Source organism: Aspergillus melleus (assembly GCF_016097325.1).
Source record: "Aspergillus melleus strain CBS 546.65 chromosome Unknown contig1, whole genome shotgun sequence".
NCBI classification, from domain to species: Eukaryota; Fungi; Ascomycota; class Eurotiomycetes; order Eurotiales; family Aspergillaceae; genus Aspergillus; species Aspergillus melleus.
Window position 1 is genome coordinate 6,972,711 of NW_025763370.1, and position 13,645 is coordinate 6,986,355.

Below are 13,645 nucleotides of genomic sequence, written 5' to 3' on the forward strand. Positions count from 1 at the left end.
TCCCAACGCCGCTATCGCTATGATCATCAGCTGTTACTAGAAATAAAATAATAGAAATACCATCCTGCTCCTCTGAACAGCGTGTTCTTCCTTCGCTCCACTTCCCCCGCAGCTCGTATGATCTGGATAAGTAATAGAGTTAGTATACGAGAGCGACGAAGATACTAAAAATAGGCCTGTCATTTGCCGCGTGGGGATTCCCCGCAGTCCCGCTTCCTACTTAAATACATCATTGATCTTCAATCTGAGCCAACCCCCCGGAATCTTCAACATCTCTTCATCTCGTTCAACCATCCATAAACCGGAGAAATGTCTACCGACCTCGACAGCCCATCTCAGATCTCAGGCGGCTGCTTATGCGGCGCCATCCGCTATGTAATTGACTTTTCTGGCGAGTCCACCTGGCCTCCTGAGGTACGTAACTCGTATAGCAAGATACCACCGATCTTGCACCCTCAAATATAAGCTAAGATGTGATATAGTCATCAACATGTCAGTGTACCATGTGCAGAAAATTCACCTCGAGCATCTACCCACAGATGCTGGATCTATCCACCACGCAACTCACGCCCCGCGATCTGTCTACTTTCCAAACCTACAGGGAATACCGCTCTTCCGAAAAATGTCTGCGCGGATTCTGCTCCACCTGCGGCAGTTCGCTGATCTTCCGCTCCGAAGAAACACCAGATCGGATATGTTTCTTCCTGGGGACGGTGGATGAGGAGGCGCTGGTAGGTGAGAGGGTGGCAGGGTCGGACCGGAAGACGGAGTTTGGGGTCGTATGGGAAAGAAAAGGGGGCGTGGGGAAGGTATTGGCGACGCCAAATTCGGATCAGCTGTATTGGGAGAATGTCATTCCAGAAGTTTCGGATCTGCTGAAGGATGGGAAAAGGTATATGGCTGATACCGGGGATGGAAAGGCGCTGGGGTGATTATTCTTGTTCTTAGTTCATTTTAGCGAAATGCGTCCCGATGACTATAGTGACGGACTTTCTCTATCAAGCAAAATGGTCAGGTCGTTTTAATGGATATACCTCTTATAATATTTATCTTGTTCGGATGGTGTTCTTTCGTCGTTCTTCGATCACGTATCTCAAGCAGGCACTATGCCAGTAAACAAGGCGTAGATGGGTAAAAGATTTCCAATTACATAATTATAATATTGAGAGAGTTAAGATACATTTCGATTCATTTAGACTGCCCTGTTGAAGAGCTAATTGACTCCCCGACATGCGTATACTAACGTGAAGGAACAATTCAAGAGATAATGAAACAGAAGCGCAACATACTTCCCATGACGTTGTACCGTTCAGAAAGCTAAGCATTGCCACAGTCAGCGAGTCACCACGACCACATTCTCAACTAACGAAGGCTCTGCCGTAACGAGGGTTGAATCCATGAGGGCGACGTGTGGTGTCTGGTACTGTGTTCCTTTGGCGGCAGCAATTTCCAAGGACATGCTCTCGGGGCCTTTGTTCATCCTCACCACAGCGTCAGCAACGCTCTCTTGAAGGTAGAACAATATTTCCGCTGGAGATTTATCGTTAGCCGAGGCCTGGATCTTGACAGTCTGCAGCTGTCCATCGAGGAAATTGAATTTCACTTTATATTCCGCCTTTTTCTCCTTATCGTCCAAGACCTCTTTGAGGAATTGGTAACCCCTTCGCGCCACCTTAACCGCTTTCCATGCTATCTGGAAAGTGACAAGCCAAGCATCCACGGCCATGGGCTCTATATCTTCCATGAATCTAAACTCCTCCATTTCTTGTGCGTGTCTATATCGGACATAATCCGGAGCAATCATTTTGACGTGGACTGCACCGTGCCAAATGTTGTCGGTCCCTGATCTGCCCATGGGAATCGCATAGTAGACATGGCCGACAAAGAGTTGCCATGAATTATGGTCATCTCGGAGTGCAATTGCATAATGAGGGAAATGAGTGTCATTGCTTGCATCAAACTGGGAGATCTTCGAAGGCGGTTCGGGCTTGTAGGAAAATATGGCTTGTGAAACAAACTCGGCCACGTCCTTTTCTTCGCCATGGCGTGTTATAACTGTGGGAACTCCCATTTCGGCCAAAAGTTTCACCAGATCACGATACATTTCAGGGACCTCTTTACTAGCACTAGTGAAGACACTTGGGCTTGTCCACAGGCCGCATAAATTTCTCGTGGTGGTACTGGCATTTCCTTCATTCGGTTCGCCCCAGTCCTGCTCGACTTCCTTTTGTTTTACCTTGTCCTTGGCCTCTTTCAGAAGAAAATGCTCGGCTGTGAGGAAGGTTTTAAAGTAGTCCCCGGAGGTTGTAGGAGACTCGGCCTTTTCGGCGGCATCTCTGGGAATGTGCAACGCGGAGACCTTTTTAATTGAACGGAGGAGGCCCGCAATGTCGCCGGCGTTTGAAATCGCCCAGTTTACTGCAGGGCCTACACCCTGAATAATGGCGTTGAACCAGGCCATAATCTAGGGCGGAAACTGAGGATAATCGTAGGGGTTTGAAAAGACGGAGACAGACAATAAGGATCCAAAGACCAACCCAGCCCAATAGGTAGGTAGAATGAGCGTGTTGATATAGATTTTGATCTACCGCAATCGTTCATGGATTCAGGTAAAACCGAATATAGTTATAATTACAGTTTGCCTTGACGCTGGAGAATTCCGCATGCGGACAAGTATGTTTGCGTCATGGACTATACGTAGTACTTTTTGTAGCAGTTCAAAGGCTGAATCAAGTCGATAATACGCCACTTTAATTCTGGCGACGTCACTAACAGTTGTTCATCTATGACGGCCAAGAATTTTGCAAGCGAAGACAGGAGTGTCGACATCATTACTCACAGATAACACTTTCATACTCATCGATTGTAAGGTTGCATTCGAATTATGACGCCTAGCCTCGATGAATTGATGCCTTGGAACGGCTTCATGCATGTAGTTGAACTTCCCGTGAGTTTCCCATCTAATAGTCTCAGGTAAAATCCAAGCCTTCAATTGAGATTCAAGAGCCAGGTAGATTATACCGATAGATTTTGCATCGATCACCACCTCATCCGAAGCAGCAGGAGCATAAATCATAAGCGATGGACCCACAAGCTTGTCATGTTCCGTAGCCCCTCAGAATCCGCACGGCTCCAGCATCCGCTGTCCGGATGCAACCGTACGGACCAGGGTCATGACTCGATGTTTTCGGCAGTATGATGTGTAAGACTTTGTAAGGGGCTAGCCCTGAATACTATGTCTCTTCTCGAGAAGAAAAGAAATAATATCGAGATTATCTATCTATAATAGCTTTCTGTTTACCCTTCCGAATACCCTCAAATTAATTACGTGTCTTTCTGGACACTTGGATACTAAAATTCGTGAACCAGAAATCGATCTCTCGTAGGAGTGATTATTAGCCCGATATAGACGAATAAACTTATCCGCGTACATCGATGTATTAACAAGACAAATGCTGACACATTGACAGCGTCAGCTCAGAACTATACAACATTCCACCGATTTCAATGGACGCTATTTCGAAGTCCAACAATGTCGCCCTACTATTTAAAAGATGCATCATCCGTGACAGAGCCAAAATCACCGCATGGCCAGTTCCCATAACAGGCGTGCTCATACTGGGCTTTCGCAACGGCGTTCCTCGGCACTTCGAGAAGCGTTGAAAGCTCGCACCACCCATCATCCCGGTACTCACATTCTGATAGATTTCAGACCCACTATTTGTTTAATATGGCTAGATCATTTCCGGCAAGTTATTCAAGTCGGCTCATAGAACCGATATTCCTCCATGTCGAGGTATATGCCGCGCGATGCTGGCCAAGCACGTCAAACTACTGTCTTCCCCGAAATGTATCAGATCAGAATAGTTAGTTACCAGCGGATGACATAGAGTTGCCTACCTACTTGGTTACAGTTTACAATCTACCGTAACTTGGACCTCGCGAGGATTATCGTTGACTAAAGCTATTCTAGTAGTGGCCTAAGGTCATTCGTCGCCGTTTTGCCGACGGCCCGTGCTGCATTTAGACCGGAGGATCGGCGACGACGTCTCTTTCTGGCGTAGAATACGATGGGAATACGATGATCACGGATTGGCTGAGATAGATGACCGTGCAAGTATCTCCGGGTCCAAGTGTCGCTTTAATTTCTTGCCCTTCTATATCTTGGTATACACCGCGGCTATAGGTAGGGGCATGTGCTTTTGTGGTTGGGTGTTGGTATTCTGGTTCTATATCTAAGTGGAAGGTAAGTAAACTACTGGTTATATACTTCTCACGCTAAGTACTCTAAGATTTGCGATGAATGGAATCTGACATGCTTGACAATCACATTTCGAATAAAGGGGCTCTTTACCTGATATTTGTCCTTTTAATGAGATATCCCGATTGCTAAATCTTCGAAGCAGTTTCCATGGTCCTCACTCCCTCGGGTTCGGGAAGATCATCAACACCCACCCAGCATAGCCCTATTTTTGAGAATACCGTGAAAACTGAAACCCCCAACGGTAATTGCCCAGGGTCAGTGCGGGGCCCAAGATAAGTCCATCACTAAATGGGTGAATGAATGACTCGATAAGATGAGCACTTGAACAGTTAGTTACTTCCCGGCAGGGGTTGTTGATCCTTCTCCGTGCCTGATTTTGTGATCCTCCTCCCTCCTCTCCTGTTAGGGTAATTTCCCCGGACTAACTAGGTTGTTTCTAGGAGATCGTCCAGGAACCTTGGTCTCTGGCCCGGTCTTGTTAACTGGATAGTATCAGTGCACCATCGCTTAAATTTGATGTCCTGGTCCGAGGATGATCGGTACTTGTTCTTACTTGCGCTTTCTCATGTGAATTGGAACCATTTCAACGCCCCATCTAGGAGCTATTAGGCTGTATATATACAGTGTCGTCTGCCTCCTTAGTATCTGTGGTGTAGTTGTATACTATCCGTGGAGGGACTTTCGATCGATCCCGTATATCGTTGTATTCGCTACCTATACAACACCCCTGAGGTAGATTTATAAGTCCGCGTCAGCAACAATCATGTGGTGGAATTATCTACTCGCATTGGCTGCGCTGCCTATGACAGCACTATGCGCAAAAGAAGGCCAATCCGCCAAAGAAGCCTGCGCGAATTTGAACGAGAAACACTCTGACATCACCTACGGCGGTCTACATCCGAAATATATCAATGCGAATACCGGTGAGAGAGTTCCTGTTCCTTCGCTTATTGCAACGCAGCAAGCAAAGAACATAACTGACACATTTGTTATTCTCGGGTTCAGAATACTACACATCCAGCGCCTGGCTCGGCCCAGCCTGCGTCTTCGAACCAACCACCTCGGCCCAACTCAGCTCTGCAGTCCAAATCCTCAAGAACCTGAGCACCCCCTTCGCGATCCGAGGAGGCGGACACATGCCGATTGCCGACGCCGCTAATATCAACTCCTCGGGCGTGCTGATCTCCAGCTTCGGGTTGAACCAGCTCAAGCTGTCGGAAGATCAGTCCACGGTCAACGTCGGACCGGGGAATCGGTGGTCGAATATCTATGATTATCTGGAGCCGCATGGGCTCACTGTTGTTGGTGGTCGATTGGGCCATGTTGGTGTCCCTGGGTATGTTCTTGGTGGTGGGGTGTCGTTCTTTAGTAATGAGTATGGATGGGCGAGTGCGAATGTTGCTAGTTTTACGGTATGTTTTGCACTTCGCAGTTAACAACTTGCCAAAAAGAAAGGAAAGGAAAGGAAAGGAAGGGCCTAACAAAAAGCAGTGTGTTCTCGCCTCGGGTAAAATCGTCAAAGCCACCCCGGACAACGAATACTCGGACCTCTTTTGGGCCCTACGCGGTGGTTCCAGTTCCTTCGCGCTCGTCACGAACTTCGAGCTCAAGACCATCAAAGCCCCAGGTGTGATGGTCGGCCAGGCATCGTACGGCTCCGACGTCGCCGAGGAATTCATCTCCGCCGTGCACGACTTCACCATGTCCGCGCACAAAGACCCTAAAGCGGCCACGATCCCACTGGTCGAGTATATCCCTGCCTTGGGCAAACCAAGCTACAACGCGATGCTGTTCTACAACGGCAAGAACGAGACTCCCGGTGCGCTGAGCAGTTTTCTCGGAAACCCAGATATGAAGCCGTCGTCGAATAGCTTCAAGTATCGCTCGATGAGTCAGTGGTCGAAGGAGCTGGATCCAGCGATGGGATTGCTCAAGGGAAGTAAGCAGCGATTCTACGTGTTGAACATCCACGCCAAAGATAAGAAAGCGATTCAAATCGTCCACGACACGTATCTATCTGTCGCGAAGGAGAGTATCCCTAGTGGCGTCCTAGTCGCCGCGCTGGCCTTCCCCGCCGTCACGGAGAAGTACATCACCGCGTCGCGCGTGAACGGAGGCGATCCGCAGAGTCTGGACCTCGACGGCGCGCCGTACATCTGGGTGGAGGAGAGTATTACGTCGTTGGCGACGGTCAAGGACGAGGATGTCGACGCGTTCTATGAGAAAGCGAATGCGGAGATCAAGAAGAATTTGGACGCTGCGGGGATCGAAATGGCGAAGTTCATTTATTTGAATGATGCCAATCCGTCGCAGAGCGTTTTTGATACTTTTGACCCTGTTAATGTCCAGCGGTTGAAGAAGATAAGGGCTAAATATGATCCTAACAGAGTGTTTACGGATCTGATGCCGGGTGGATTCAAGGTTGAGCGGGATTAATGGGATGGGATATTTAGAGGGCAGGATTTGGAATTGTGCCTAGTAAGAAATAGGTTATGAATTTGACGATGGATTATTTGGACATAACTGAGAAAATGTGCCATTCAAATTCTAGCGCAATGTGCGACAGAATGTCTGAGGCTAAAAATAGAGGGCGAATCCGGGCCATCCACTTCTGCCCTACTAGACCATCTCTAATTTGACGCCTCCTTTAGATAAACATCCAAGTAACGAATCGAAAAAAGAAAAAGAAAAGAAAAGCTCGAGATGAGTCTCGTGAAAATATCCAGAATATATTATGCGATAATAAAGCAGAATATGTCTGGGCCCGTGGACTCGTTGCATGGCACATAAATACATAGTTTTGGCCAAGTGCACTAAGCAATGCGACGGGCGCCAGGAATGCAAGACAGCGAGCGAGTCTCGATCTCATACTGCAGAGATGAAGCCCGGCATGGCCCGACCGGTGATCGACGCGGCGCTGAGGAACAATGACAAAGGAACAGAAGAAAAACACAACCAAATGCTCCAGACGTCCCCGCCTTGTAAGAAGAGTGAAGTCAAACCCATCCAAACCCCAGTCTTGACCTAAATGTACTGATTTCGATTTCCGTGATAGTGGTTGTGGCTGCCAGCCCCGGCCGGTGCCACCAAGTCATGGGTTGCCTCGGTAGCCTCGTAGCCGTCCATCACCGCTGGAATATTGGCCTGCCGTATCCGTTGGGGATGTCGCTGCCGACGTGGAACCTGAAAAGGCCGACGTTAGGGACTGGTCTTTCGCAACTCGGGTGTACCAGTTCTTACCTGAATGGTATCCTTGGTTGTTGTGGGTCGCATTGTTCCTCGAGGCGCCTCCGTCATAGGGAGCCGACTCCCGCGCTTTCAGGCGCTCTTCAGCTGCCCGGATCTTAGCCTGGAGTTCTTCCAACTCCCGGTTCTGAATCAACATCTGTTGTCTCCTGATAGGTGAAGGGTGAACCGCGTTAGCGAGCGTCCGATGGTGGCTATGATGAAGCTCGGTCGGAGATGCGGGGAGCTCGACGCGAACTCACTTGTCTTCGAGACTTTGCGAAAGGTTATCAACACCCGAATCCAAGGAAAAGGCACTATCTAGCACCGATGAGAAAGCCTGTGCCATGGTCCTGCCATGTCTTGGTCAACGCCAACATTCGAAGGGTTGAGGGAGCGTATAGAGCGCCAACGGGAGTACGAACGACTGAGGGCGACCACTAGGTTTCCAGCCTTGCTCTGCGTCTGACATCTTGATCGATTCTAGGCTCGATTGAATGTAGATTGGAGATGAAATGAGTCCGATAAGGCTGTAAAAAGGGGGGGTGACGGGAAAACGGGCAGAGGAGTATGGAAAGACAAAAGAAAAACGGGGGGAACACGCTTTTCTGGAAGGAAGATAGGAGAAGAAGCGCGTCAGGAACACAAGGGTGGGTATAGATTCGACGAGGTGGAGCTATGGGATTTGAATTGCAGGAGGGAAGATCAGAGAGTCGAGGGACAATATTGCCGAAGAGTTTAGAGATTAAAGTATATTGATGAGGGGAGGACCAGGACCAGCTGAAGAAGAGATGATGTATAAAGGGAAAAGAAGCAGAAGCAGAAGAAGGGGGTTTGGGGATCGATGGGAGCGATCGCAGGAGCTGGGAGTGGGAGTCGGAATGATCGAAACGCTTGTCGCACTAGTAAGTTAAGTATGGGCCGGGAGGAGGGAGGGACCACTTTTTTAGTAGCAGGAAGCACTGGAGCTGGTCCTGAGGAGGGATTAAAGCCCAGACGGGGATGAGTTGACAGACAGGGGCACGGCCGGAGGGGAATAGGAGTATAGGATTAGGGATTCACGAAGTACTTCGACGTGATCCTAAAGATAGAGGTGATAATAATAACAGAAATCTTGAGAATAATAATGAAAACAAAAAAAGACATGTAAATAATAAGAATAGTAAAAGTCGCGCAGGCCAGTGTCTAAACTTCCTTGGGCTATTCAATAGTCACGCTTGCTCTCCCCACCCTGTCGGATACTCCGTAACAGGTGCGAAAGTAGGAAAATCCAAATCAATCAGCAGGATCATAAACAAAGCGCCATTTCCCGGGTGTCCACCGCGTCAGTGACTCGTATTTGACTATTTACTTTGGTAGAGAGGAGAAAAGTCGATGACGTGCATCGACCAGTATACAGTTTACGGAGCACGGAGGGAGTCAGACATTCCCGGCTAAAAGTATATTAAATGAGGGGAGGCAAAACCGATGACGATGATTCTTTCTGGCACGCCTTTCTAGCTTCAGGAGGCTGAAGAAAGCCGCGAAACCCAACCACGGAATTGGCGGCGAGCGCGAAACGGAGCGAGACAGAGCTTTGAACAAAGAAAGGGGCTGCCCCTGACACGGTGGGGTTAGGGTGTACGGAGTAAGTTGAGAAATAAAAATCGAATAAAACCTCGCCACTAGTTTGCCGCCGTGGATAGGGGACCTGATTGTGATAGAACGAGGTGCACTTGGCCAAGAACACATCTGAAAGTAGTTACTAGACGCATACTCCGTAAACGAGTGCAAAACGCTCTCGTGCTTTGGAATGTCAATCTTTGCCCTAACACCGACAGTTCCTGTGCAGTCCTGGGACAATATGGCCATCTGTGTCTGTCGACATTCTGACAAGAGCTGTGTCTATTACGTAGGCTACTTACTATGATCCGTAGAGGGTTCTAAAGAACCTCTTCTCGTACGGGATAAACCTTCAATTTCCACGTCGCAGACGTCATGAATCATGATTAGAACATTTGAACTATACTGTAGTTAGATGTGATGGGATTTGACTATCTAACGGAATAGTTAGTAGCTACAACAAGTAGCTCGCTCACTAGCTAGCTGTAATTGACTAACTGTACTCCATGGAAAGGGGCATCTCACGGGCTCATCTCTTGTGCAGTTTAATCTCCGCAGTCCGCACACTCTTCCAGAATAGGCCATCATTTCAAACAGATCACTCAATTCCCAAGCTTGAAACTTTTTTATAGTCACTCTCCCATTGCGCGATGAACGAAGCATGCTAGCCTCTGACTGGCTCTGAAAACTGGTTTTTTCAATCACGGTAACGGCGCAATGTGATTGCGTTATACTTGTACTGAGTAGATTGCACACGCGATATCTATTCCGGACGGAGGAGTGTAAGGATTGGTGGCGCACAGAAGCCAATGTTACTTTAATTAGAGTAATTAAATGAATCAAGTACATCTTCATCTCATTAGATTGTGAATTGTATTGGATGTCCACATAGGGTCTAGGGCCCGCAGTCAATTTTTAGCGTGCGAAATTTGCGTCCTCCGTTAGCAAGTAGGGATTCATCATTCAGGTGATTCAGTACCGAACTCCAGGTTTTCTACTCTGTACAGCGTTGTACACAATGTACTGACTGCCGAGTAAATTCGCAAGAACTCACCCAAGAAGTACAGACCAGGAAAAGACTGAAGCGTTGCGTCAGGCTTCCAGGTTGCCCGGCAACCGCCGTGTCGTCATCGTGCATGAGCGGCGTATGGTACGGTCACGTAACCGGCCTTAGTCAGAGGTAATGTTGGCCTTGCCGCCTTACTGCGAATATTGCCAGGTCGCGCTCATCCGTTCATCCATCCATCCCCCCATCCCAGTTGCTGCTGCCTCACCATCGCGCTGTCCTCTTTCCATCCCTCGTTTTATCGCTTCCATCCGTCCTCAGATACTTTCTCCTGTCTTAGCATATCCGGAATTTTTTTTTCTAATTTTTGCTGGCATTTTGGAGTTCCTCTTCCCCAATTTTTTATTTCCCTGTCTCCCTCGTGACACGGTCGCGTTCCTACTCCTGACTTTTTTCCCCTTCTTTTTTTTCTGCGCTTATGGTCTAATTGGATTCACGTACTCACCCCGGGACTAGCCAGCGCTCTCGATCGGTTCATCGATTGACCGACCGACCTTGGCGGGCCGACCACTGTACAACCCATCACCGTGGCCCCCATCCCCAGATCTACCTCCCCCAGTGGCCGAGTTACCGGGCAATGGGGGATGCCTCCTCTGTCGGCTTACACGCCTTTTGAATCCCTCCTCTTTTTCCAGTCCCTGGCCGCCTTGGACGCCCGACCCGCTAATTTTGTCTCCATATCCAACGGCCTCTGCAACAATCGTTTCGTGCGCGAAAATGTTGCCTTCGACGCAGGGCGACTGGCGCCGGAAGCTTTGGAGGATTTGTACTCTACGCTGACACGCGAGGGCACGGACGCAGTCGCGAGCATTCCCCATGAGCCAAACGGACGCCATGACGAAAGCCCTAGCGCTCATAATTCGAAGAAACGCAAGATCTCCAGTCCCAAACCGGATGGATTGGCGGAAAAGGGAATTATAGGCCAGGCCGGTATTGTTCCCGAAATTGTGTCTCATTTATATGCGCGGTATCGAGATCTCGTCACAAAGGAAATTAGAAACGAGGAGAGGAAATACAATGAAATTCGAAGTGAACTTGAACGTCTCAAGGAGGAGCGCGAAGCCGTCCCAGAGCCAGCTCCGACGCCTGCGACCGCTGAGAAACCCACGTCGGAGACCCCGGCAGCGACGCAATACCCTGTGCCAGAGCCGATGGATGTAGATACACCCAGCGAAAAATCCACCCAGCAACCGCGCCCGGATGTCGCTCAGAGCTCTGTTGCACCGAAACCGGGTCCAGAGATCAAAGAACCGCCGTTGGAACCGCCGCGCAAGGAAGTAGAGGCTTCCAAGCAGCCGACACCGATCACCCCGCGACCACCCGCACCGCAAAAGCAGCAGAAGCCACTGCAGCCGATGCCGGCGTCCTCACCAGCACCCTCCGTCAAGCAGTCTCCGAAGGAGCCTCCCACAAAGACACCCACGCAGCCGTTACCCTTGAAACCCTACCAACCGCAACCTCCGCTACAGCCTCAGGCTATTGCCCAGGCTTCTTCGGCGCCGCCATTTCAGGTACAGGCTCCGAATGGGCAACCTCCTTCAGTATCTCAGCCGCCTAATCTGGTTCCCCGCGACTTACCCACGCCCAAGGGACCCACGAACAAGGCGTCCCTTCCACCGCAACTTCCTTCACAACCTCCATCGCAGCCTCCTGTCGACGTTGCTCAATCTCCTTCAGCGACGGCCGTGCAGCCGTCACCGATTGCAAAGCCCCCGGCTCCTTCTCCGGCCTCGGCAAAAACTCCCCAAACGGCGAAGACAACTGCACAGGAAGTCTCTTCTACTCCAGCGCCCAAGACGACCCAACCTCCTCCTTTGCAACCTACTATTCAACAATGGTCTTTGAATCAACCCCCTCAAACACCGTCTGTCCCGCCATCCCAAAAGCTCGAGCCCATGGGTCAGGCTCCTGCTGCAAAGCCCTTACCATCCCCCTCATCACAGCAAACACCGAAACCCCAACCTAAAAAGGTTGAACCTAAGAAGGCGCCTAAAGCTACGCAACCCGCAACCGTTCCGTCGACTCCGTTACCTGTGTCTACAGTTCCGAAGCCGCTAGGACCAAGTAGTTACGGGGCAGGTTACGAAACTCCGAACACAGCACCTCATGCTCTATTACAGTCGCAGCCACGGTCATCACTCCCCCGGCTCTCCATTGACACTTCAGGGTCGGTTACGCCGTGGAAGAAGACTCCCCGTCTAACCCTTCCGCATTCTCCTCGATCGCCAGATCGACCCAGACCGGAAGATGTCAGCCCGATCAGCGAGAAAGCTCCCTCTTTGATGGGGTCCCGGGAAGCCACCCCAGAAGAGCCCGATCCACCGCGGCGGAAGCGTCGTGCTGAAGCCAAGGGGTCCTCTCGTGGCCGAGAACCCAGTCCACCGGCTGGTGAAGCAGATCATAAAGGCGGTCCGAGAAGCAAATCTGACAGGTCTACGTTCTCGGTGAACAAGCGACGCGATCAAAGCACGGCCTCCTCAAGGAGCCGAGGACGGTCGGTTTTATCGCGCGAGGACGAACCCGCGGTCGATCCTCCCGGAAAGATCAAGCGTGAGATGCCCACAACTCCTGCGGGTGTACCAGACGTGGCTGAAACGGAACACCGTGCCTCAGGGGGTCGCAAAAGTGTCGCTGCTGCTGCTGCTTCGGAAGAGCAACGCCCTGGTCGAGGTAGACCGAAGCGGAAACGTCCCCCAAGTGAATCGTTTGACACCGAGCCTCCTCAACCTGAGATCAGCCAACTCAGTCGCATTGATCCCAACCAGTCAACACCGTTCGTTCTTGCTGCACGCAACTTCCCCAAGACCGGCCAAGCGATCATGAACAACGTGACGACCCACAAACACGCGTCCGTCTTCAGCAAGCCGTTGACGGAACGTGACGCCCCGGGATATCGCGACCTCATCTATCGCCCGCAAGATCTGAAAAGCATCAAATCCTCCATCACGCAAGGCAGCAAAGCCCTCGTCGCCGCAACCGAAGCGGCCAACACGCCCGTTGCTGATGGCGAATCACCTATCCCGTCCGGCACCCCATCGAAGAACTCCGTGCTCATGCTGCAGAAAAGCGAAGATGTCATTCCGCCCAAAGGCATCGTCAACTCCGCACAGCTTGAGAAAGAACTCATCCGCATGTTCTCCAACGCCACCATGTTCAACCCCATTCCTCAGCGCGGCTTCGGCCCTGCGTTCCCTATGATTGCGGACGGCGAATCTCGAGAAAGTACTATCGTCCCTGAACCCGACGAGGGGGGCATCATCAAGGCAACGCATGAGATGTTTGAGGATGTCGAGAAGGCTGTCACCGGGTGGCGCCAGGCGGAGCGTACTTCTGACGAGTTGGCGAGTAAGAGTATCTTGTCGCTGAGGAGGGGGAGTGCAAGTGATTTGAACACGGATAGTGCAGATGAGGTTAAGGGATCATGATGACCTTTGCTTGTGTGGTAGGGGAGCGGTGCTGTTTTTTTTCTGACGAATTAGGATTTAGCA

At 50.3% G+C, this 13,645-nt stretch overlaps 5 protein-coding genes across 5 annotated transcripts; 3 read left to right on the plus strand and 2 right to left on the minus strand.

Annotated features, from left to right (window-relative positions):
* Nucleotides 1-309: 309 nt before the first annotated feature.
* LDX57_002497 (GFA family protein) lies at nt 310-932 on the plus strand (the record flags this gene model as incomplete). Its single annotated transcript, XM_046084149.1, has 2 exons — nt 310-414; nt 483-932. 2 exons carry the CDS (start codon nt 310-312, stop codon nt 930-932), a joined length of 555 nt encoding a protein of 184 aa, XP_045940112.1.
* A 401-nt stretch (nt 933-1,333) lies between these two features.
* On the minus strand, nt 1,334-2,461 carry LDX57_002498 (uncharacterized protein; the record flags this gene model as incomplete). Its single annotated transcript, XM_046084150.1, has 1 exon — nt 1,334-2,461. The coding sequence occupies one exon, from the start codon at nt 2,459-2,461 to the stop codon at nt 1,334-1,336; it is 1,128 nt and encodes a 375-aa protein (XP_045940113.1).
* Nucleotides 2,462-5,027: 2,566 nt separating this feature from the next.
* LDX57_002499 (FAD-binding oxidoreductase) lies at nt 5,028-6,700 on the plus strand (the record flags this gene model as incomplete). The annotated part of the gene is made up of 3 exons (XM_046084151.1): nt 5,028-5,187; nt 5,270-5,676; nt 5,756-6,700. The coding sequence occupies 3 exons, from the start codon at nt 5,028-5,030 to the stop codon at nt 6,698-6,700; spliced, it is 1,512 nt and encodes a 503-aa protein (XP_045940114.1).
* Nucleotides 6,701-7,355: 655 nt separating this feature from the next.
* LDX57_002500 (uncharacterized protein) lies at nt 7,356-7,961 on the minus strand (the record flags this gene model as incomplete). Its single annotated transcript, XM_046084152.1, has 4 exons — nt 7,356-7,447; nt 7,505-7,659; nt 7,753-7,842; nt 7,915-7,961. The coding sequence occupies 4 exons, from the start codon at nt 7,959-7,961 to the stop codon at nt 7,356-7,358; spliced, it is 384 nt and encodes a 127-aa protein (XP_045940115.1).
* Nucleotides 7,962-10,741: 2,780 nt separating this feature from the next.
* On the plus strand, nt 10,742-13,582 carry LDX57_002501 (uncharacterized protein; the record flags this gene model as incomplete). Its single annotated transcript, XM_046084153.1, has 1 exon — nt 10,742-13,582. The coding sequence occupies one exon, from the start codon at nt 10,742-10,744 to the stop codon at nt 13,580-13,582; it is 2,841 nt and encodes a 946-aa protein (XP_045940116.1).
* Nucleotides 13,583-13,645: the final 63 nt, after the last annotated feature.